The sequence below is a fragment of the Silene latifolia genome, chromosome 11, assembly GCF_048544455.1.
Source record: "Silene latifolia isolate original U9 population chromosome 11, ASM4854445v1, whole genome shotgun sequence".
Classification (NCBI taxonomy): Eukaryota; Viridiplantae; Streptophyta; class Magnoliopsida; order Caryophyllales; family Caryophyllaceae; genus Silene; species Silene latifolia.
Genome location: NC_133536.1, coordinates 199,181,647 through 199,208,682, shown reverse-complemented (window position 1 = coordinate 199,208,682; position 27,036 = coordinate 199,181,647). Strand labels below are relative to the sequence as shown.

The 27,036-nt window shown below is 36.1% G+C and overlaps 1 protein-coding gene across 2 annotated transcripts; it reads left to right on the top strand.

Annotated features, from left to right (window-relative positions):
- Nucleotides 1-2,430: 2,430 nt before the first annotated feature.
- LOC141615302 (uncharacterized) lies at nucleotides 2,431-27,036 on the top strand. Of its 2 annotated transcripts, none has more exons than XM_074433712.1 (4): nucleotides 2,431-2,609; nucleotides 2,720-2,765; nucleotides 26,034-26,693; nucleotides 26,795-27,036. In XM_074433712.1, exons 3-4 carry the CDS (start codon nucleotides 26,063-26,065, stop codon nucleotides 26,827-26,829), a joined length of 666 nt encoding a protein of 221 aa, XP_074289813.1. In that variant the 5' UTR covers nucleotides 2,431-2,609; nucleotides 2,720-2,765; nucleotides 26,034-26,062; the 3' UTR covers nucleotides 26,830-27,036. The 2 variants fall into 2 exon arrangements, with proteins under 2 accessions (XP_074289813.1, XP_074289812.1); XM_074433711.1 differs by having other exon boundaries at nucleotides 2,720-2,811.

The following is a 27,036-nucleotide window of genomic DNA, read 5'->3' as shown; positions in this document are numbered from 1 at the left end:
AGAGAGCGAGATTGAATGTATTCGTCACAAGCTTGTGACGGATATCGCCGTCGCAAATGAGAATTTGTGATAAAAGCTAAAGCATTTCAAGTCTTCTTAGTGTTCCTTAGATTTTTACAAACTAGTATTGGTGTCCGGCTTCGCCCGGGCTACCTCTACTTACCATTAAATTTTTTTTTTTCATTAAATAAAATTACTTAAAGTTGCATAACCCATAAATTTATCATTAATATATTTTTCTATGACATATCCTAAAATTACGATGAAATAAATTTTCAGACAAATTCACTACTCCCGCTATTAATATTTTACTCTTATTAATGAAACAATATTAATAACATTTCACTACTTACCCGTAATCATTGTTACTTTCACTACTCCCACCGTAATTATTGTTACTGTCACTACTGCCGCATTAATATTGATAATTTCACTACTCCCGCCGTAATTATTGTTACTTTCACTATTGCCGCATTAATATTGATTATTCCACTACTACCGTCGTTGTTTCTACCACTTTCACTAATCTTGCTGATAATATTGTTACTTTTACTATTCAAATGAGTGATTACTATCATATAATTATATCCAATGTTACTACAATTCTTTTCTTTACTAACGAAATTACTTTTACTACTTAGGCATGCAATTTTAAGATGATTATATATTTATATAAATATATTACATATATGCATTAAATCAAATCGAAAGAATTATGCAATATTATATATTATGGAATCTAACTTGAATTATTTATAACCTACTTATATTATATGTTTGTATTGTATGTCAAATAATTCAAATCTCTATACATCTAATAAACTATAAAGTTTAATAAAATTGCATAGATTTTAAATTTAATATATAATTTTATGATGATAATAATTAATAACATAAGTGTACATGTTTATATTAATTAATTGTTTTTTTTAGGGAAATTGACCATCTTCCGGTCTTTTATAAATATTTAGGAAAATTACCAAGCATCTTCTTTCTTTTAGTCTCCTTGAAATTGACCATCTTAATTAATTATTTATTAAGAAAATTGATCATCTTAATTAATTATTTTATTTTAAGGAAATTGACCCAAACTATATATATGTTTAGGAAAATTACCAGCTTATATATATATAATTTAATTTTAACCCAAACTATATAATATTTGCATTGAGATCCCTTAATCGGGTCTATCACACAGTGCTAGTAATTTAAAACTATATAGTATAATTAATTTGTATAACTTTCTTTAATTACATTGAAGTCCCTTGGTTTCTGGATTTAATATATAGTATTGATTGATTGATTGATTGATAGTATTGATTGAAAAAACTTTAATTTAGGTGGGGTCCCTCACTTTTCTCACTTACTTGATAAATAATTAATTACACTCTCTTATGCTTTTATTAAGTGATTAATATCTCTCTTACTTTCATTAATTAAATACTATGTTACATTCTACTACGCTTACATGAATGATTCCATGATCTTTGATTTAATTTAATTCCTTGATTAATTGTTTATACATAATAATTTCGGCACAAATTTAAAAGGAAAAAAAATCATACATAACAAAATTGCACATAAAATTTAAGGAAATTTGTGAATTTAAAATAGTAGCCATATAAATTTAAACAAATTGAAAAATAAAATAATTAAATAATGACAAATATTTATTGTTTATAACTGTAAATTCTTTGCCGTATCTTTGACCATTCTTTGCAAACATTGTTTAATCAAAGGTGAACCATGTGATTCATACAAAGAAACTACTAATCCTTTAAGGGGGTGTTTGGTTGGGAGGTTTGGAATGGAATGGAATGGATTCTAGTCATTCTAGTGTTTGGTTGGGGTGTTTTGGAATGGAGTTAGAATCCTGATGGATTCTCATTCCACCCCAACCCCTTGGAATCCCATACCCACCTCCTCCTCATGGATTCAAACTTCATTCCTTCATGTTTATTTTTCGAATGAACCAAACATGTTTGAGAAGGAATGGAATTGGAACCTCATACTCCTATGATTTCTCATTCCAATCCAATCCATTCCTTCATGTTGGGTCCTAAGGATTGAATATAGGAAATACATGATTTTGACCCGGGCATCGAGCTAAACCAATAGTTTCTTGCACTTAAGGCGGCCTAAGTTGTTGCCTTAGGTCCAAATGGATTTTATACATGTTATCCACCCCATAACTACATTTTCGGCATACATACGATCAAATCTTATAATTAGAGGAGTCAACTATTTGCCAAAAATAGGGCTCTTATCGGGCTAGTTGGTTTCTTAAAAAGATTGAGCTCGGACTACTAAGTTATTGTGGGCTATGTAACTATGTTACACCTTACACGTAGCATAACCAAAAACCAACCCACGACCTTTTTTTCGTTCTTTCCATATATGCTACCAAAAAACCCTACTTTGTTTCCTCAAAAACAAAAAAAAAAAACAAAAAATAACCCTACTTTGATTTCTCCCGCAAAACCCTAGGCACAACCACGCCATCCACCGTCCATCTTGACATCAGGCCGTCGTCGCCCTCCTCTGACAAAGCCACGGTGAAACTTGGCCCTCCACCGCGCCGTCACATACCCAACCTCCTATTTATTAAGGTACAATTCCTGTTTTATTAAGGGTTATTGTGTCTTTATTAATAAATATGGTACTCCGTATTAATTAAGATATTGATGACTTATTATCAATTTTGATTACTATTATTAAGGTACAATTCCATCCACCGCGCCGTCACATACCTCCTATTTATTAAGGTACAATTCCATCCACCGCGCCGTCACATATCTCCTATTTATTAAGGTACAATTCCATCCACCGTCCATCCTCACCATTATGACTGATTAATTAATTAATTAATTAATTAAGATAATATGTTTGATATTTCGTATTATCAATAATGTTTAATTTGCTTTTATGTTTGATACTTTACTCCGTATTATCAATACTGATTACTACTGTATTATTTTATGTTTGATATATACTCTGTATTACTAATATTGTAATTGATGTAGAATAGAATTTTTTATGTTTGATATGTAATCCGGTGCGAATTCTTGTTAAAAACCTGGTGGGGATGTTTGAATTTCATACAGTTTTCTATTGAAAGAGAGAAAATGAAAACGTTAGTAAAATGAATTTTAAAATGAAAAGAGATTTTAGACGGTTTTAAGTTAAAACGCACCCACAACCGATTGAAATAATGTTAAAATGAAAAGCAGATTGTGAGATGTCTTAACTTAGGATCGTGCTAAGCAAGACATAATAATAATATATTTATCAAAGAAAATAATGAGAGGGGAAGGATGTTATGCAATGAGGTCTGGAATATAAAAATAGAAGCAAAATGTATTGAAATTGTGAAATGTGTTACAACGGAGGAAGTACAGATTGTATAATAAGTGATTTGGTTATAATAAATTCAAGTACATGCTAGGTATAGGGTTCGTTTCCTAATCTTATCAAGGTCGATATGTCGTTTAAAAGTTATTGAAACGTAATCTAGTATAAAACGTATATGCATACGTATTACAATAATGGAGTACAATATAAATGCTAAAATCTGATAGACTCCCTTAGTAAAGTAAATCCTCCTAATATAAAAGTCTGCATGCTACTTATAAGCAACGAGCACCAGTTAAGAATAATCCGTAAAAATCTCCGACTGCTAATTAGTTGATTATGGAAACTCCTGTTAGGTTGTAAAATTTAGAGGCTATTATATGTTACCACCAGTTGGAGTATCCTCTAAGACTGTTTATTATATAACAATGGCGTATCTAGGATTTGGACATAGGGGGCAAAAAAATTTCAATGATTTGGGTGACGGGAACTAAAGTTTATACTAAAAAACTCGTAAATGAGGCTAATTTAAAACACTAAATTAAAATAAAATTAGATCCAAAAAATTCGAAAGATATAAATAAAATAAATATTCGTGAATGAAATAAATATGTATAGGTATCTACAAAGTACAAAATCTACAAAGTATAAAAGTCAAGTCTTTTCTTGACTTCCTATTGGCTCCCCTTTCTAGGAAATTTAGAAAACTTTTTATTCCAAACATGGTCCACCATAATTTTAGGGGATTTAATTTCTACCACTAGTTTTAATCCCGTGCAAAAAAAATACACGGGTTAATTATTTGATTGTGACATACGAAATATGTTAACTAATACGGTAACTTTCATGTTCTAAATTAACATACTAAATAAGAAATGTTATTATAAAAGGAATTTCAATGCACAAGTAAAAATCAATGAAACTCAAATTTGAAAACATCTCTTCATAAATTACATTAATAAGTAGTTGCGTCTAACATACGTTTATGACCATCGCATCTTATCTATAAAAATTCAGAAGACAATACTCATTGTACAGCGCGCCACGTCATTAATGCAATTTTTTTTTCAAAAATCCAGGTTATGGTGGGACCCATGTGTGTGCAACGTATTTAATTATTCAGAAATCCGTCTTTTAAAACATGCGCTAAAATCCGTCTCGCAACAAATTATATAAAATCATCTTATGGAATACTTCTTCGAATTAATATTATGATAAAATTTTATACATTCCGTGTAAAGAAAATGAATAACATTTACGCAGAATTAATTACAAATGCGAGTAAACGTAATTGAATTACATAATTTTTAAAACAAAATTACACAATAAAATTACATAATTTCAGGAATGAATTACACTTATATACGGATCGAACATACATCGGGAATGAATAACATGTATTTTTGTTATAAATAATTTTACCATGCAGTAACAAAATCACAACATAATTTTTTAAAAATACAGGGTACAAATTTTTTTTTTTTAAAATATCAATAATGAAGGCATATGTACTAGGAATATAAAACTCGGCATCTGAACTATCAGCTGCGCACACCGAAATTGGTAGGTGACGATGATAGAAAATCGAGTTAATATAGTCTTCATTTAATTTACAAGTTATTAAAAAAAAATTAATAAAATTTTTAATTTTTAATTACAAGCATTGAAAGCTATTTTTAATTTTTTTTTTTACTCTAAAAAAACAAATAAATAAATTTTCATTTAATTTACAAGAGATTAAAAATTTTTTAATAATTTTTTTTATAAATAATTCACAATTGTTATAACAAATATTTTTTAAATAATAAAAACACAATAAGATAAGTCGAAACACTTTAAAATATGTTGTTTTTAAAAAAAATAATCCTCTAAGATCTGTATAGAAAGCCGTTCATCACCGATGACTTATGTACTTGGAGCGAAAATTCTGGCAATTTAACTATCAGCCTCGCACTCCGAATTCGGAAGATGACAATGATAGGCTACCGAGTAATTTCTACTTCTACAAGTACGAATGATAGGCAACGTTATTATCATCATGATAAATACACTTGGACCGTCCAACCATGAAATCCGAAACTGCATTAAATCTTATCTTTATTAATTCAGAAGACAATACTCAATTTAGGACGTGTCACGTCATTAATTCAACCTTTTTTTTGGAAATACATGTTATGGTGGGACCCATTAGTGTGCAATTTATTTATTTCTTCAGAATTCCGGCTATACAAACATGCGGCAAATTCCGTCTTAGAACAAATACTATGAAATAATACTATGAAATAGTTTTATACATTCCGAATAAACTAAATTAATGGCATATAAGCGGAATGAATTACAAATCGGAATAAATGAAACTAATTACAAATAAATGAATTACATACTTTTAAAAAAAGTTAAATAATAATAAAATTAAAAAATTACGAGAAGAAATTACATTTAATTACGGGATTGAATTACACATAATGTGAATAATCTACATGCATAATTTTTAAAAACTAGATAGTACCATATATTTTAAAAAAAAAATTATTTGTTATTTCTTCTTAAACCATTGCACCATTGCATGTGAACACATACTTGTTACAAGTTTAAACATTAATTATATAGATCGTTGATTTAGACCAACTAGATAAGTACAATAGAAATGCAAAAAAAAAAAAAAATACATCCAAAAACATTAAAACCGGCCTAAATACATACCCGTGCACGGGCTTAAAACTAGTTAATCTTTATAGCAATTGCTCATTCTACTACCATGATAGATAAGTCAAACCTCCACAAACAGGTGGAATGTTGGATGGTACTCATAGAGTCATAGTTGACATCTTTACTAATAATACTTTTTCCCGTGCAAAAAAAATGCACGGGTTAATTCTTTGATTGTGACATACGAAATATGTTAACTAATACGGTAACTTTCATGTTCTAAATGAACATACTAAATAAGAAATGTTATTATAAAAGGAATTTCAATGCACAAATAAAAATCAATGAAACTCAAATTTGAAAACATCTCTTCATAAATTACATTAATAAGTAGTTGCGTCTAACATACATTTATGACCATCACATTAAATCTTTATAGCAATTTCTCATTCTACTACCATGATAGATAAGTCAAACCTCCACAAACAGGTGGAATGTTGGATGGTACTCATAGAGTCATAGTTGACATCTCTACTAATAATACTTTTTCCGTCCATTTAGATTTGACACATTTCATTAAAATACATCTCACGTATATTAAACGAATGTATGGAATCTAAATAAACGGAAAAAGTACATAATAGATAGAAGACAAAAGAAAAATATCTCGATTCAATTATTTTAAAGAAAAAAATAATAATTACCCTTAAATTAAATACTTAATTTTATATTACTCCCTTTAAAAAAAAATTGTATACAACCAAACCCAATATAATAATAACTCACAGCTCTCACAAATCTCACAAGCCCAATATAACAACTTTAAGAAATCTTTTCCTCAATATAAAACCTAAATGCTCACTTTTATTTATTGACCCCTCCCTTCATCTGCCGCCACCCTCTCAAATCTTCAATGCTCATTTTTTTTTATTTTTTTTCCTTTCCACTATTTTCAACTAAAATCTATCACCCCCTATAATTTCATCTCTATTTCCATGAGAATATAAAGTCCTGTCCAATATATAGATTTTTTTTGTTATTATTAGTTCATTATTTTTATCTTTCTCATCAATATTGACACTAAAAGTAACAGTTCTAGAAAAATAGGTAAAGATTTTCATATTTGTTGTTTAAACTCATTGGTTTTGTTTCCTGCATGTGAACAATTTTGCTGTTTTGATTGTGAAATACAAAGCTCATTGTTTACAATTTTGATTTCTGAATTACGAAGCTATTTTGGTAGGCATTTAAAGACGAAATTATCAAATAAATTATTTTCTAAGGAGTTCTGGAATTTAATTACTCACTGTGTTTTTTCATTATAAGATTATTTTATTTTATTCTTATATTTTGCATATAAAAATTGGTGCTTCATTTTATATGCAAATACTTTTTTTATTTTTTATTTTCATATCTTATTTCTTCGTTATTTCTTTTTCGAATATCTGTCAAATTGGTTCAGTTTTAATAGTCCTAATTTTTTTTTAATTCGAATATTCATTGATCTACTTCAATTTTAATATAATATATAATGTTCAGTTCATTAATTAATGAAATTAAACTATATGGAACCATAAATGTATTATCATATTATCATATAATATAAAATTCATTCAATAGTAATTAATATGGCAAATAGGAAAGAGAATTGAAAGTAAGAAAGAGAGAAATTAATTGGATTTAAGATCGTGGCTTTCATTTTCAGTAAAAAAAAAAGTGTTTCTCAATCCCTAAATTTAAGGAGCCGAGCTAAATGCTTCAGCTTTTATATATAGGGGATGGTACATTCTTATTTAATTTCTACAATCAACATTTCTATTTGATACAATCATGCATTGCAATTACATCAAAGACTATAAACTATACAAAACAATATATTACGGAGTATACATTTCATATAATATTAAAAATTTACGAATAAAAATTACAATTGCAAAATTATAAATATAATGTGATCTAAGTATACACACACACAAAAAAAACTTGGCCGGATTATGTTTAAGCCGTGAAAATATATGGAACTTGGTATGCAAAAACAGGGAAACACAACACAACTTGTCGTATTTAAAAGTTAAAATTGCTTATATGCCTTTAAAAAAATCTAGAAAACACTAATATGCAAAAGATGAATTCGAATTTACCGAAATTAATTATGTAAAATCATTTAAAAAATCCATAATAGACGAAAATGCTGTAGATTTAATATTTTGGCATTAGAAATTATGTTATACTTGACAATAAAACTTTACAAAAGAAAAAAAAATCGAAAAATAATTTTACTGACCAAAAATTCAGTGTTAGATACATGCAGCCACAAATCTACCTTTTTCGCAAACCAATATCAATTTTGTAAAACATTCGTCACAAGTTGCACGAAGTATGTAAAGGAGATTATGGTAATTTATTTAGGGTTTGACTAATGGGATGTAGTTGTGAATATGAGAGAATGAAGTGAGTTATGGGGCAATTAGAAGGGTGAGGTTTAAGGGTGAAGGGGAGTGAATTTCAACTTTTCAAGGTTTAACGGATATTGTTTTAGGGTAGGGTTTAGTCATTAGTATGGCTTATGAAGTTATGGGTGGTGTTTTCATTGTTGGACTGTGCGCAAACTATTTATTGTTTAGTCCCGTAAAGTCGGGGATTTGGTTGTTGGACCGGGTGAAAAATATTTTTTTTTTGTTTTTTGAAGTGTGAAGAATATTTGGGTCAATTGTTTAGTGGCGTGAAGTAACTTGGTACAAAATGGATTATTGGGTTTTACAAATAAACAATTAAATAAATTTTTTCTTAAGACGATTTTAATTTAAGATAACATGATCACGTTTTTAATTATCCTCTCTATATAAAAGAGAAGTCTTTTGAAGGTATGTGATTGATCCCTTAATTTTAGAATAAAAGCAAAACTATTTCTCCCTCCGTTCCAGTCAATAGTTTACACTTAGGCTTTGTTTGGTAAAACTAACTCAAAAGGTAGCCGAAACATGGAAAGGTGGCTAAAAACTGAAAAGCTAACTGAAACCTGAAAATGTAACTGATAAGGTAGTTGAAAATTAAGAACTGATAAGGTAGCTTATTATATAAAAAAATGTTTGGTAAACTAACTGAAAAGGTAACTGATTTTGATGAAATGACGAAAAAGGATATGATAATTATTTATAGATTTAAGGGGTAAAAAAGAAAAATAAAACCAAATCAGGTATCTGAAATCTCAAATGCTACTCTAGGTAGCATTTTGTTTCAGGTAGCTTATTTGGTTAAATAAGCTACTTGCCAAACGCTTACAAAAAAATAAGGTACCTTAAATTTTGGTCAAATAAGCTACTTTGACCAAATCAGGTACCTGAAATGCATTGCCAAACATATCCTTACTTTATTTCTCCCTTACAAAATAAAGCAAATGTAAACTATTCATTGGGATAGAAGGAGTACACCACTACCCCACTACCTATGAAAGATACATTTTTTTTCAAGTTTAAAACTATGAGAATTTCATAAAAACATATTAGCAATAAAGTTTTTAATTTTTAATTTTTTCATGATATATTTTAAAATTTTAACATACAAGCTCTAAATATTTGGAAAATTATGATTTACATGAATTGAAAATTTTATTTTTTTAAAAATAAATTCAATTGGATAATCATTAGATAATTACTCCCTCCGTCCCGGTCATTTGTTATCCTTTGGTTTGCCACAAGGACCAAGGAAAGAGAAGGGAACCAATTACTAAATGACAAGTGGAATAAATTGAGTGTGAATGATCAAATTGCTCATCAAGTTCATTCTTAAAAAAGAAAGGATAACAATTGATCGAGACACCCCAAAATGGAAAAGGATAACAAATGACCGGGACAGAGGGAGTATTTTTTAAATATTTACCGAGTAATAAAATTGTTAGATTTACTTATTTCTAACTTTTAAAAGTTTTAACATTCGATTATTAGATACATTTGTAGATAGTGTTACAGCAGACAATTGGCCTGAACTGCATCACATTATCAGGTATATAAATCTTTGGCACCAAGGTTATGATTGTGTCATTACACTGCTGCAATGATTTACCACTTTGGAACACAGATTGGATGGCCTTAGTCACCTCCTGGCCTGCAATGGTCCAGCTATCTTTAAAGAATTGACTACTGAAGCCATCAGGCCCAAGTGCTTTAGTACCAGGGATAGCAAACATTGCCACCTTGATTTCTTCAGCAGAAACAGGAGCCATCAGTAGTTCAGAGTGGGACATACTTAAACATTTGCCTTACTTCACCACTTTAACCTTAACATGTTCAACTGGTTTGAAGGTACCCAAAACTGATATGTTGTACTCCTCAAAAGCAAACTTAATATTATCACATGTGGTTCACAGCTTACCCCTTCTATCCTTCACTTGGTACACCTTATTTCGAGCTCTTATTTTCTTAATACTTGCATGAAAAAAGGAGATATTGTCATCCCCCTCTTTCAGCCAAGCTTCTTTAGATTTCTGCTTCAAACAATTAAGTTTAGCCTTGATAAGGAATTCCAGTTCCTTGGAACAGGCTTTCTCTGCATTGTAAAGATCCTTATTCATTGGATCATCTCTTAACTTGGTTTGGAAATGTTTTAGAGACAATTTTGTGATCTTCGTTAAATTTTCAATATCACTAAATTAGTTAGCATTCAGTTTCCTAAGCTCCTTTTTCATTCCTTTGAGCTTGGAGACCACTTGATACATAAGTGTCCCCTGAACTTCCTTCTCCAATCCTCTAGTCACAACATCTTCAAAGCCATCAGCCATAGACCACCACATGTTATAAAATTAAAATGGTGATTTGCTTCTCTCCACAGTCTCCTCAAATTGAATAAGACAAGGACACTGGTCAAATAGTCCCTCAGGTAAAAAATTAGCATAACTACTAAGGAAGGTAGTTAGCCAATCGTCATTGTGAAACACTTTGTCAATTTTGCTATAAACGTTTCCATCAAATTCATGTTTGTTGTTCCATGTGTAAAAGGAACCACATCCCTTTAACTCATAGAGCTCACACTCCTAGACCGCTTGAATCATAGGTTGCATATCAGCAATAGTGACATTTTCCTCTCCAATTCTCTCATTAGGTGCCATGATGGCATTAAATCACCACATACCATCCATGGCCCCTTGCACATCCTGAAGTAAATTCTCGGTTTCTTCCATAAACAGTCTCTCGCAGCAGCTTTGTTAAACCCAAACACAATTGTCAACCAGATCCTTTTATTTTTATCCAACACTTCAGCATGTATACACTGAGCATGTATACAATGAGCTGTGATGTCCTGCACATCCACACAGAAAGAACTAGGATCCCATTAAAGCCAAATCCTCCCTCCCTTGTGTAGACTAGTATTAGTGCAGATTGCCCAGTTCGCACAAATATTATTTTTCACCTTAAGCCAATTAATACTCCTTATTTTAGTTTCTAATAACCCAAATAAACCTACTTTATTCTGGTTAAGGAACCATTTTATTTCATTATGTTTATCATTACTAATCATACCACGAACATTCCAAACACCACAGCTACCCATTATCATATGGATGTCTGCTAGACTCCTCTTTCTCATGCATAACCCTCTCAATCAACCCACTCTTAGACTTCTTTAAAGAGAGGGACATGGCTTCCATGAAAGAGAGGCCACCAGGTGTGAACATCTTTTTCGCCCCATTATCTCCTTTTAACATTCTTGATATGAATCTCCTTGGCATAGATTGTGTCACCACAGGTATACTAGTCCCAGACACTGGAGGAGAACTAGTCCTCTGGAGTACTGGAGTCTATTGTGCTGGAGTAATTGGTTGACTAACAGGTTGTTCAGTATGACCTCTCCTCTGCATAGGTTGCTGGACCACTTTGGCGCAGGTTTAGTCTGCTGCGTTTTTTTTGTAGGAGCTTTAGGCTTCCATACTTTCTGTCCCACGGCAGTAGTTACTTTCTGTCCCACGGTAGGAGCGTTTTTTTTACTAGTTGAATTATTCGATTGAGCTCTGACTACCAAGTTGTGGGGTACGTTGCCTCTAGCACTCTCTACCCCCAACAAAGACCCTTCCAGCCACACTCTGCATCACAATGCATCACACTAACTAATTTAGAGAAATCTAATCTATTTAGACGTATAGAGTAGCGACAACTAATTTTTGGCAGCATGTTGCCTTCCATTATAGAATTAGCGTAAGTTGAATAATCCGTCTCGTCAAAGTCATGGTCAAAATCTTCAACTGCTAAGCTGCAGGTCATCTTATTCAAATGTCGTTTCGAGTTTCATATTATAAAGGTATTTTTCCAACAATTTCTCGATAGGTGATAATAACAAAGAGAATAAATATGAGAGCATATTAGAAGTTGTAGAGTACACTTACTATTCCATGAAGATAGTAGAGTAACAATACTCTTCTATCAATTAGAAAAGCGTTGTTTCTATGGGGCCCTACATATACATGGGCCTTCTACTTTGACGGAACGTAATTTAAGCTTTTATTTTGAACTTTAGCGGACAAACACACCAATATATGAGAGCATAATAGAAGCGGTTTTGGCCCGAGTGATTCACATTCGTCTTTATTCAGTGAAACTGATGAGAGAAAAGGTGTAATTAATGGAAAGCTGTAACTGATGGAGTGAATGAAGTAGAGGAGGCACCACATCACGAGATGAGGCTTTTACTATGGTTGTGGTATAATGTCAACAAGGTCTACTTGGGCGCTAATATGCAAGGCATCAACCTTGTCACAGTGAGTTGCTATGCGTTGAATTATGAATGAGGTATGTCACACACGCCACTGTACATTTATTTGATTCATGATTTTGATGTTTCTAGCTAGTGTTCATCAATTGCTAAAATTATTCATCATAATCACGTGAGAAACAAGTTTGTGGATGATTTTTTGACCCTAATAAAAGAGTGGAATAAGCTTTGTGCAACCTATTCTTCCACTCTTTTATTAGAGTCAAAAAATCATCCACAATCTTGTTTCTTACGTGATTGTGATGAATAATTTTAGCAACTGATGAACACTTGCTAGAAATGTCAAAATCTTGAATTAAAGAAATATGCAGCGGCGTGTATGACATACCTCATTCACAATTCAACACATAGAAACTCAACGTGACAAGGTTGATGCCTTGCATATTAGCGCTCAAGCAGACCCCGTTGACATTGTACCACAACCACAGTAAAAGCCTCATCTAGGGACGTGGTGCCTGTAACACCCCCTCATACCAAGGTGCCTTACCAGGACCACCCCACCATGAGAGTGTGTTACCATCTCGGTTGCCCGAGGTTAGTACATGCCAAAAGCGTCTGAATTGAGCACAATTATTAAAGTACTGAGAAATGTAAAGTTTACAATATCCAAAACCAAATACTGTTTAACAAAATACAACTTCAAAGTCTTAACATTAATCGAGTACCTGTCCTGCTCGGCCGAGTTACGCTATAAATAGGTTTACAGATTACAATTCCCCTATCATGCTCACTATTCCCGTAAAAAATACATAATCTTAAGAACTTAAAAGCCATGTTATAATCACATCAGCATACAATGCATATATTAAAACTTTAATGCCACATTGTAAACATATCAGCATACAGTTCATGCTTATTCGAGTTCTAACATGACAACCATTCACAACCCGTCTCATCTACCATCTCCTCCCATCACCGCATTCACAACTTTAACACATATACTTTCCACTATCAACCTTTACCAACCTTCATCATCACATACATGTACATATAAAACCTAACTCTCACCACTTTTCCCATGTTACCGGGTCGAGTTAGTGAGGGCCAATTTGCGACTCCGGGACGTCTCCCGAGTCTTTGCGGTAGCTCCAAACAACTCTCCCCGGGTCCATTTTATTTGGACCCCCTAAGTTCATTAACTTCATTTGTTTAGGTGCCGGAATCTTCGGCTCTGATACCACTTTGTAACACCCCCTCATACCAAGGTGCCTTACCAGGACCACCCCACCATGAGAGTGTGTTACCATCTCGGTTGCCCGAGGTTAGTACATACCAAAAGCGTCTGAATTGAGCACAATTATTAAAGTACTGAGAAATGTAAAGTTTACAATATCCAAAACCAAATACAGTTTAACAAAATACAAATTCAAAGTCTTAACATTAATTGAAAACCCACTAAGACTCAGACGGTGATGCTATGACTCGTGGTGGCAAATCTCCCAAGACAATCCCCAAGCTCTCACTAGCAATACCTGTCAAGCCTGCTCACCATCCCCGAATGGATCACCGCAGATTCCACAAATAACAACGGGGTCAGTAATACTCAACTAATAAGACAAACAAATGCAATAATTGTCTGATCATCACCAATTCCCAATCATCCAAGCTCACACAGTAACCGACTACTCACCAAAGTGTGTAGCCCTGCCAGATTACCCATCGCAACAGGTAATCCTCGCCGCCAGTGGGTGACCACAGCCGATCCCACCTAGTCCAACTCCTCAATGAGCGACAACAATCCCTATCCCTTAATGTGCACATCCCCTCCCGTGGCGGGTTCCACGGAGGGCAAACTAGGGTGTAAAGCCACTCCCGCAAGTGACTCCACCACAATCACAATCACATGACATCGCAATCATCTCAATCCCCCCACACCAACATTGTCACAAAAACCTCCATACTCCGATGATCAACAAACAACGATAATTACAACAACATATCATACAAAGCACAGTAAACTGAGTAGGGAAACCCTACCTTAGCAATCAACAGCAGTATGCAACACGGACAATCAAAAAGGCTCCTCTACGAAGTCTTCTCCTATACAATGATCATGCAACACGATTACACTTTGTACAATTCCCAAAATCCCCTTCTCATATAAATGTACAGTAACCCAAAAAAAGTACAAATAATCACGAAGATAAAACTTACCAACAGTGCAACGAGAACTTATACGCAAGAATCACGACGATTACCCACACAATGACGCTACGAAATGCTTAAGAGAATGATTAGGGAATGATTTGGGTGTGATTAGGGTAACGTAGAAATGATAAAGCTTTTAAAATGATATTAGAAACTGACGCGGAAATATAAAATACCCTAAACATTCCCTAATCAAACCGTCGAAATAACACTCCGCCAAACCGGACACTCGGTCGAGTAAGTGCATACTCGGCCGAGTGTCCAATACTCGGTCGAGTATTCACTATACTCGGCCGAGTATTCCTCGGCAGAACCAAAATAACACACAACCATAGCACTACTCGGCCGAGTAGGCTCTACTCGGTCGAGTAGTCACCAAGGAAAATCCGTAGTGTTACAATCTTCCCCCCTTAAAAAGAACTTCGTCTCGAAGTTCACACTCTACTATACAAGCAAGCGCAACACTACGTCACAAGACTATACCAACTACATAAGACAACTCCAAGGAACTATACAAGCACCACAACAAGTTACCACAAAATCATTTCCCGACTCGAACCAAAACAAAGAAAAATAAAACAAAACACCATCGCGACCATCTCCTACCCCCTTAAAAAGACAACGGTTACGTCCCCGTAACCAAACATACCTGATCAAAAAGGTTAGGAAAACGTTCTCGCATAGCTTCCTCAGGTTCCCATGTGGCTTCCTCCACATTATGATTAGACCAAAGGACCTTGAGTAAGACCGTCTCACCATTCCGGGTCTTACGAACCTTGCGATCAAGAATTTCCTTAGGAATCTCGGCATAGGACAAGGATTCATCAAGTTCGATGTTCTCCATCTCAAGGATATGCGACGGATCACTCACATACTTCCGGAGTTGAGATACGTGAAAAACATTGTGCACTCTATCCAAAGCTGGTGGTAAAGCTAACCTGTAGGCTACCTCGCCAACACGGTCCAAAATTTCATAAGGACCTATAAAATTTTGGCTTAGCTTACCCTTTTTCCCAAACCTCATAACACCTCGCATAGGTGACACTTTCAAAAGAACCTTGTCACCTACCGCAAACTCAATGTCCTTGCGGTGTAAGTCGGCGTAGCTCTTTCGGCGATCTTGAGTCGCTCTCATCTTTTGGCGAATCAACTGGATTTGCTCAACCATATCTTGAACCAGTTGTGGCCCTAAAACCCTTTGCCTCGGAACTATCATCCCAACAAACTGGACTTGGCATTTTCGGCCATACAAAGCTTCAAAAGGTGCCATCCCAATGCTTGTATGATAACTATTATTGTATGAAAACTCGATCAAATCAAGTCTGTCTTCCCAACCGCCCCCAAAGTCCATAACACATGCCCTTAGCATGTCTTCTAAGGTCTTGATGGTCCGTAAACCGACCATCGATTCCGGATGAAAAGTCAGTACTCATTTTCAACGTTGTACCCATCAACTCTTGCAGTTCTTGCCAAAACTTTGATATGAACCTCGCATCACGATCAGAAACGATATCTTTCGGTATACCATGTAACCGAACCACATGCCTTCTGTAACCCAATGCCAGCTGCATCTTAGACCAAGTATCCTTCATGGGAACGAAATGGGCTGACTTGGTTAACCGATCCACAATCACCCAAATCATGTTGTTACCTTGTTGTGACCTAGGTAGCCCCACAATGAAGTCCATGGAGATCGACTCCCACTTCCACTGCATCTTGTCAAAGACCGAATCTTACCTTGTGGTCTCCTTTGTTCACCTTTGACCCTTTGGCAGGTCAAACATCTAGCCACAAACTCCGCTACATCCCTCTTTATGTTCGGCCACCAAAAAGTCTTCTTAAGGTCTCTGTAAAGCTTGTCACCACCGGGTGAATGAATAAGGAGTGCAATGAGCCTCGACAAGATCATTCTCCTTAACTCTGCATCGTCAGGAACACACCATCTCCCATCAAAACGAACACTCCCATCTGGATGTATAGAAAACCTGGAAGCTGCTCCACTCTCTACCTTTGACTTCCACTCCTGGATCTTAGGATCAAGCTCTTGCTTACTTTTGATGTTTTCATACAACTCTGGCTCGATCGTCAAATCCCCGATGGTATCCCCCTCTCGAATCATAAAGATCCCCAAACTAGACATCTCATCTCTCAACTTCAGCAAGGACATAGCTGTACATAGCGAATGAATGCTCTTCCTACTCAACGCATCTGCAACAACATTAGCCTTACCCTCGTGATAGATGATCTCCATATCATAATCTCCAATCAGCTCCATCCACCGTCTCTGTCGCATGTTAAGCTCCTTCTGAGTGTAGATATACTTTAGACTCTTATGATCAGAGAACACCTTAAAAGTTGTGCCATAAAGGTAGTGCCTCCAAATCTTAAGAGCGAACACAATCGCACCTGACTCCGGATCATGAGTAGGGTAATTCTCCTCATATTGCTTCAGCTGCCTCGAAGCATATGCTATCACTTTCCCTCCCTGCATCAAGACACAACCAAGACCATTCTTTGAAGCGTCGGTATAGACCTCAAAGTTCTCACAACCCTCTAGCAAGGCTAGGATAGGAGCTGTGGTCAAGCGTTCCTTTAAGGTCTGAAACGCCGTTTCACAACTCTCATCCCAAACAAATCTAACTTCCTTCCTCATCAAGGATGCCATAGGCCGAGCTATGGTAGAGAAATCTTTCACAAATCTCCTGTAGTAGCCGGCAAGGCCTAAGAAACTCCGAATCTCAGCAACATTCTTCGGCGATTCCCACTTGGTAACGACCTCAATCTTACTAGGATCCACAGATACCCCCTTCTTAGATATTACATGGCCCAGAAAAGCCACTTCCTCTAACCAGAACTCACACTTGGATAACTTGGCATAGAGCTGATTTTCTCTCAAGGTCTGCAGAACTATCCTCAAGTGCTCTTCATGATCTTCCTTAGTCTTAGAATAAACTAAGATATCGTCGATGAAAACAACCACAAACCTATCCAAAAACGGTGTAAAGATCCGGTTCATCAAATCCATAAAAGCTGCTGGTGCATTGGTCAACCCAAAAGGCATCACCACGTACTCGTAGTGACCATAACGAGATCGGAATCTTTGTTTTAGGAATATCCTCATCTGCTATCCGCGCGGTGATGATACCCGACCTCGATCAATCTTAGAAAACACACTGCTCCACTTAGTGATCGAACAAATCATCAATCCTCGGCAACGGATACTTATTCTTCATCGTGACCCGATTGAGCTCTCGTAATCAATGCACAGTCTCATACTCCCATCTTTCTTCTTTACAAAAAGGACTAGAGCTCCCCACGGTGACACACTAGGCCTGATATAACCCTTGCCTAACAACTCATGTATCTGCTTTTTCAACTCTGCCAACTCTTTAGGTGCCATACGGTAAGGTGCCGTAGATATAGGACCCGTTCCCGGCTTAAGCTCCACGCTGAAATCAATATCCCTCTTGGGATGCAAACTCGGTATTTCCTCAGGAAAGACATCTTCGAATTCTCTCACCACGGATATCTCAGAAGCTGTCGGCGGCTCTACTCGGTGATCTCTCACATGACAAAGAATCAAGGGACACTTCTTCCTTAAACATGACTTTAAGGTCATCACAGCTATGAACCTACACTTAGGCTTTACTACAAACCCTCTATAGGACACCCTAACACCCTTGGGCCCCTTTAAGGACACTCTCTTTTGTCGACAATCTATCCTGGTATCATACTTACCTAGCCAATCCATCCCGACAATCACCTCAAACCCATCCATAGGAAACTCTAACAGGTCTACTGGTAAATCTACCCCTCCAATCACCATGGATATACCCTTATATAACTAGAGACACGACACAGACTCCCCTGAAGGTATGAACACATCATCTTTTACAACCTCAAACTTCCCCAAACCCATAGACACAGCATGACTTTTAGATACAAAAGAATGTGTAGCCCCGGAATCAAACAAAACAAAGGACGGTACATTATGAACAAGAAAGGTACCGGTAACTACATGAGCATCATCTTGTGCTTCCTGCTTGTCCATCATGAAGAGCTTTCCATTGTTTTTTGTCCTCCACCCCGAATCAAGCATTGGAGGTACTTGGCTTAGCCGCCGAATCGAGTGTGTTTGTTGTTCTCGCGCCGATAAGATCCACCACCACCGCGGTTGTAACCGCCCGGTTACCCCCGTCCACCTCTGTTGCCCCATGAACCTCCCGGTCAGTTACTAGCAAAACTCGAGTCGGCCCCCGAGAAAAATTCCCGATCGAGCTCTGAACCATTGCGGGCTTGTAGCTCGTGCATTCCGTCTTTGTGGCCTATCCCACCACGGTTGAAGCACGTAAGGTTGGTGTTGTCACTTACAGCCCGACCCCCATTCTTTCCCCAACCACGAGAACCTCCAGAGAAACCGGCTCCACTAGAAAAAGCCTTGGCATGGTTGAAATTCCCTTTCTTGTTGGTTGGCTGACTATTGTTTCCACCATCAGCCTTCCTCTTTTCTACACTAGTTCTCTCCTCGATCTCTCTCGGAGAGATCCACCATTCTCTCGGCTTGACCCGCTCTCGATACACTTCCTTGAGGTCGTAGCAACCCCGGTGGCATACGACTCACGATCTTAGCGAGATAAGCCCCTCTCAAAACGGAGAGCCAAACCTCTTTGCCCGAGCTGCATATCTTCAACATAACGAGATAGCTCCAAAACCGATGCTAGTAATCGGTGGATTGTCATATCCTCGTCATGGTGAAAGAATCAAAGTCGGATCTCATCCTGTGTCGGATATGCTCCGGCACAAATCGCTCCCTCATAGCACTCTTCAACCGGACCACGGAATAGCCCCTTTCGCCTGGTTGTAAGCTCTAGCATCATCCTTGACATTCTGCCACCAAACTGCTGCTTCACCTCTTAGGTAGTACACTACCCGCTCGACAATCATGTCCTCGGGGCACTTAACCATTTCCATGAGAGCTTCAATCTCACGGTGCCACTTCTCGAGCAGCTTTGGTTCACCTACCCCATCATATGTGGGAGGGTGGAAACGAGCAATGTTGATGCTAAGCTGGGTTGCATCCATCGACTTCTCGTTCCCTTTTCCCACATTTTTGAGAGCTTCAAGGAGAGCCTCTTGTTGCTCAATCATGCGAGCAACCTCGTCAAGAGTCATCTCCGAAGCTTGGATCTCACAAGCAGAGTTCTTTTGGGCGGCATTTGAGTGATAAGAATTAAAGAAACGTAAACACATGCTCAAAATTTAACACTCTTCCGCCATAAGAACACTCGGCCGAGTATACATCATACTCGGTCGAGTAAAGCCAACTCGGTCGAGTATCCCTCCAGATACTCGGTCGAGTATTGACTCCAGAAACGAACGTCAAAACACAAAAACAACACTCGGTCGAGTGTAACAACACTCGGCCGAGTGGACACTACTCGGTCGAGTATATGTTCATGCTCGGTCGAGTTATCACAAACAGTAGCGACTGCTACTTTCCATCAAACAACACTCGGTCGAGTTCTTGGTTACTCGACTGAGTACTCCATACTCGGTCGAGTACCTGCCCTGCTCGGCCGAGTTACGCTATAAACAGGTTTACAGATTACAATTCCCCTATCATGCTCACTATTCCCGTAAAAAATACATAATCTTAAGAACTTAAAAGCCATGTTATAATCACATCAGCATACAATGCATATATTAAAACTTTAATGCCACATTGTAAACATATCAAGATACGATTCATGCTTATTCGAGTTCTAACATGACAACCATTCACAAAGTCTCATCTACCATCTCCTCCCATCACCGCATTCACAACTTTAATACATATACTTTCCACTATCAACCTTTACCAACCTTCATCATCACATACATGTACATACAAAACCTAACTCTCACCACTTTTCCCATGTTACCGGGTCGAGTTAGTGAGGGCCAATTTGCGACTCCGGGACGTCTCCCGAGTCTTTGCGGTAGCTCCAAACAACTCTCCCCGGGTCCATTTTATTTAGACTCCCTAAGTTCATTAACTTCATTTGTTTAGGTGCCGGAATCTTGGCTCTCGATACCACTTTGTAACACCCCCTCATACCAAGGTGCCTTACCAGGACCACCCCACCATGAGAGTGTGTTACCATCTCATGCCCGAGGTTAGTACATACCAAAAGCGTCGAATTGAGCACAATTATTAAAGTACTGAGAAATGTAAAGTTTACAATATCCAAAACCAAATACTGTTTAACAAAATACAACTTCAAAGTCTTAACATTAATTGAAAACCCACTAAGACTCAGACGGTGATGCTATGACTCGTGGTGGCAAATCTCCCAATACAATCCCCAAGCTCTCACTAGCAATACCTGTCAAGCCTGCTCACCATCCCCGAATGGATCACCGCAGATTCCACAAATAACAACGGGGTCAGTAATACTCAACTAATAAGACAAACAAATGCAATAATTGTCTGATCATCACCAATTCCCAATCATCCAAGCTCACACAGTAACCGACTACACACCAAAGTGTGTAGCCCTGCCAGATTACCCATCGCAACAGGTAATCCTCGCCGCCGATGGGTGACCGCGGCCGATCCCACCTAGTCCGGCTCCTCAATGAGCGACAACGATCCTGTCCCTTAATGTGCACATCCCCTCCCGTGGCGGGTTCCACGGAGGGCGAACTAGGGTGTGAAGCCACTCCCGCAAGTGACTCCACCACAATCACAATCACATGACATCGCAGTCATCTCAATCCCCTCACACCAACATTGTCACAAAAATCTCCATACTCCGATGATCAACAAATAACGATAATTACAACATGTCATACAAAGCACAGTAAACTGAGTAGGGAAACCCTACCTTAGCAATCAACAGCAGTATGCAACACGGACAATCAAAAAGGCTCCTCTACTAAGTCTTCTCCTATACAATGATCATGCAACACGATTACACTTTGTACAATTCCCAAAATCCCCTTCTCATATAAATGTACAGTAAACCAAAAAAAGTACAAATAATCACGAAGATAAAACTTACCAACAGTGCAACGAGAACTTATACGCAAGAATCACGACGATTACCCACACAATGACGCTACGAAATGCTTAAGAGAATGATTAGGGAATGATTTGGGTGTGATTAGGGTAACGTAGAAATGATAAAGCTTTTAAAATGATATTAGAAACTGACGCGGAAATATAAAATACCCTAAACATTCCCTAATCAAACCGTCGAAATAACACTCCGCCAAACCGGACACTCGGTCGAGTAAGTGCATACTCGGCCGAGTGTCCAATACTCGGTCGAGTATTCACTATACTCGGCCGAGTATTCCTCGGCAGAACCAAAATAACACACAACCATAGCACTACTCGGCCGAGTAGGCTCTACTCGGTCGAGTAGTCACCAAGGAAAATCCGTAGTGTTACAGTGCCTCCTCTACGTCATTCACTCCATCAATTACAGTTTTCTATCAATTGCAACTTTTCTCTCATCAGTCTTACTGAATAAAGACGAATGTGAATCTCCTCATATAAGAGCAAGTGTACTCCACTCTTCTCCTATGTAGTGCCTTCTAGAAACACTATGATTATTCTTTAAATCAACTGTGAGTTTTTAGCACCGTCCTAACTTAGGGCCGTTTTGACCAAGACTTTGTAATATTTATCCATCTGCCCTCCAGATTTACCTTCTTGGCTTACTTCCTGTACCATTTCTATCGTAAAAAGTTTTTTCTGATTCTGATGTTTATTAGGTCATACCGCATACGTACCATGCAAATTTTTGATGGCTTTGTGATGGTTAAAGTTTAACCTCAAAAGTGAATGTATATTGTTGCATTAATTTTGATTCCACAAAAAGTATGGGAGATAGATGGGGAAAAACGCTTCTAATTCGAAGTAGACTAATCGAAGTAAATCTTGGATGGTTGATTATCTAATCGAAGTAGACTAAATGACAAGCAAAATAAACTAATTATGCAAATACTAAATTAAAGGAACAAGCTAAAAGGAATTCGGATTTACTCAATAGATTAAAGGCCTAGGGCGCGATTAAGCAACAAACATTCATAGTCACCATGTTAATTCTGTCAACTAGTCATCTAGGGGTAATTAGATGGGGAAAAACGCTTCTAATTCGCCTATTAACTTCCCCCGGACTCATAATAGGACACTAGTGATATCTACTCAAATCCCTCCCGGGCTCATAACTCGATTTCCCTGACTCAAAGCTCAAGATTCAGTAAAACAGACCAATTCTCACTCACCTCTCACAATGACCAAGGTCATAAGCACGCGATAAATTCCCGGCCTTTTCAACCCTTCTCCGAAATGTGGAGGTGTTGGAGCTAGTGTCCTCCACAGTTAGTGTGATAACGTGTATAAATCTCTTATAGGTTCACAGGGTATACTTAGTATTTTATCGGTTGATTAACGTTTACTAATAACGGTTGGCTTGCTAGAAGTTTGACGTTATTATCATACTGATGGCGGTGATCAACTGGTCCCTAAAAGTCACACCTAAAGGATGTGTTTGAGAGATGTGATTATATGAAAATATAATCACATTGATGCCTTATATGACTAAAAGGTTAGTCCATGTATTTGACTAAAAGGTTAGTCAATGTGATGATGAGTCGATTATTTAATACAATTAAATAATATCAGCTGAGACGAATTAATTGTTAATTCGTAAATTGAATATAAACAGTTATGTTTAATTAATGTATATAATGTTAGCTTAAATGACTTAAGATGTTAATTCGTAATTAAACATAAACGGTTATATTTAATTAGCAAATTATAAATATGCGATATTTATAGTTAATGTATATATTATACGAAATTGTCATAATAAATGTTGACAGACCGGTATTAATAAATCGACTACAAACTGTTGTGTGTGGACTTATTAAATATGTGACGATATAAATGACAATTGATAATTATACACATTTATACAATTTGATAACAACTTAAAATAAGAAGATTTTCTCCTTATTTTGGTTGGTTGTTACACGGTTCAAGGAAGGAAAAAGGAGAAAAATATCTTCCCTATTTCTCTCCTTTTTGGACGGTTAAAAGAGGAGTGAAGGGGATCATTTTTCTCACTTGTTTTTGACCTAATATTCTCATCACTAAAAACCTTAAATAATTATTAGAGATTAGGGTTTTCTTTCTAGCAAGAAAGAGGCATTTTCTCGGAGCATCTTGGGTGCAACGATTAGGAGAATATCGATCTGGATATTTGTTCTTAGGCCAAATTGCTAGGACCGGAGGTTAATTCTAATCTCTATTCTTTTGTTTATGCAATTTCGTTTATGACTAGTAATTTCATATTTCATAATTTCGTTATAATCCGAATTTCGGCCGCAGCAATTTTTTTATGCCGAGATATTTTTTTTTTATGCCTTATTTCCATTTTGATTTATTGATATTGTTGTTTTAATATGTTAAGATGATAATATGATAAATTTGTAGATGTTTTGATTTAATAAGAATTAAATTGAAATGTAAATGGAAATTGTTTTGATTGTTGATGTTCATTTGTTTTGCTATATAGTTTTGGCATACATGATGTTAAATTGTTGTTTATGAATCATGATTCATTAAATTTAATAATGTTCAAATCAATTGTGATGAATCAAATATTCAGATAATTGATTTAATCATAATTTAGATATTCATTTTAAGAGATTAAATTGAATCATCTAGTTTGAATCTATGTTTAAATTAAAAGATGATGATTATGCCAATCTTGTTATAGTAGCAACATTAAACAAATTGTTCACATAAAAATGTTTTTTTTTCGAGATAAGGAAAAAAAACTTGTTTTCATTTTTAGGGAACAATGCCGAGAGCATTTAAAAAAAACTGTTTTTTTTTTGTTTTTGAGGTATGCCGAGAGCAATTAAAAAAAAAAATTGTGTTTTGGCCAATAATTATTATACATTAAATCTATAATGTATGATTGTTAGTTGTGAAAAAGTTCACAAATTTCTAGATACCCAATTATTTTAAAGTGGTTTAAAATAATGTTGGATTAATTTAATGTGTATTAAAATTGGAATTATTGTGAGTAATTGAGGAATTGTCACATAATTTTGATTATTTTAAAATAGGTGGTTTGGATAAATTACTCTACATAATTAAGGAATTATGTCTTGAATGATTAATTTATAGTTGATACATTTTATTTAAGTTGTATGAATTGTTGAATGGTTTATTTATGTATTTTTGCAATCGGTTGTAATTTGTATTACCTAGTGTGGCCTTAGTTGATTATGTTTTCGTAATGATGGAAACATAATCTTGATGTAATTTTGAGATCTCGTATCTCCTTTGGTTTTCTTTAAGTATTATGTTTTGAAATTAGAATGTAAATAGGTTTATTTTGTAATTTTTATTTGTAATTTTGAGAAGACTAAAGATGGAGATTGGATTGCTCACTCCCACTACATGGACCAAGATGGAATATCAAGACAAGCTTCTCGGGTCCTAGGAAGGATTCCAAAGTTGTATTTATGTTCATTTTGGAAAATAGGCCACACTAGGACTTTGTTTTTGTTTTACGTTTTTCATTCTTGTTGCTTTTCTTCGCATGATAATTAGTGCATCATATTCCGCCTAAACCAAACCACCTACTTAAATGCATGAAAATTGACTCATATAGTTTGGATGTTAGTTATCATTCATCTTAGTTTATTCATTTTAAGTGAACTAATCTTTATAGGCCAAACAACTATGAATCCCTTCTTCGTCGGTAGGCATATTGGACCTTACTCTCCATGTGACCCCTTCTACGTTGGGTGAGTAGTTTGTGTTGACTTATTTTACCTCGACATTATAATCCGAAGAGTTTCTCGTGATTATGATGGACTGTAGATAGAATTTACAGAAATTTATCAACCAAGAATTCTAATAGTAGAATTAGCCAAGAGGTTGACTTATCAATTTACAGATAATCGAGTCTTGGGATCATTTATATAATTCTTGAGGGAGGACAATTGTATAAATGCTTGAGTCTTCGCATTATAACAGTTTTGCATTAGACTTAAATCATAACGATGAGTATGCTTATTATATTTTTCTTCCTTTTTTTTTTCAATGGAAGCAGGTGCGATAAAGAACGTACTCATTTTTGCAATGGAAACCAATTTGCAAAGACGCTTCATTGCCCAAGGTGCAAACAAGATTTTCACCACGCTCACTAATGAGTTCTCAAAAACACCGAGAATCGTTACTTATGAGCATACCTGTCGCTTCTTTGAGGCGAAACTCCAGAAGGGCCAACCGGTTAGCCCACACATTCTTGACATGATTGAGAATGTCGAGAAACTGGAGGCACTTGATTGCAAAATCAGTGAAAGCATAGTCATTGACCGTATGCTTCATTCACTTCATGATGGTTTTGCCCTTTTCAGGGCAAATTACTACATGAATGACATAAAGAAAAGTCCTTATGAGCTACACTCCCTTCTCGTACAGATCGAGAAGGATATGAAATTGAGTGGGAGCATGAAGCAAGATGTTCTCATGATTTCCAATAAGAATAAGGGTAAGGGCAAAGCTCACGGCGACCTAACTGTAGGAAAGCCAAAGTTTAAGAAGTCAGGAAACGGTAAGAGTGGGCCTGGTGAAACTAGTGGCTCACAAGGCAAGGAAAAGAGCAAGGGCGGTAACGTTGAGTGCCACCATTGTCACAAGACTGGGCATTGGAGGAGGAACTGTCCTGTGTACCGTGAGGACATAAAATCAGGCCGCGTCACTCCTGTTGGTATGTCATCTTATATTCATATGATTGAGATTAACCATGCAAGTTTCGGAACTTGGGTACTTGATACTGGTTGTGGTTCTCATCTGTGTAATCATTTGCAGGGCCTAAAAAACATCACACCCCTCGCAAAGGGTGATGTGGACCTGCGAGTCGGGAATGGAGCAAGAGTTGCTGCAGTCTCCATGGGAACATACGTAATCCAGCCCCCGAATGGTTTTGAGTTATATTTATATAACTGTTACTGTGTACTCAGTTTATCTAAGAATATTATTTCTGTTCTTGTACTTGATAAAGACGGTTTTTCATTTTCAATAAAGGACAATAGCTGTATTTTCTCTTTTAA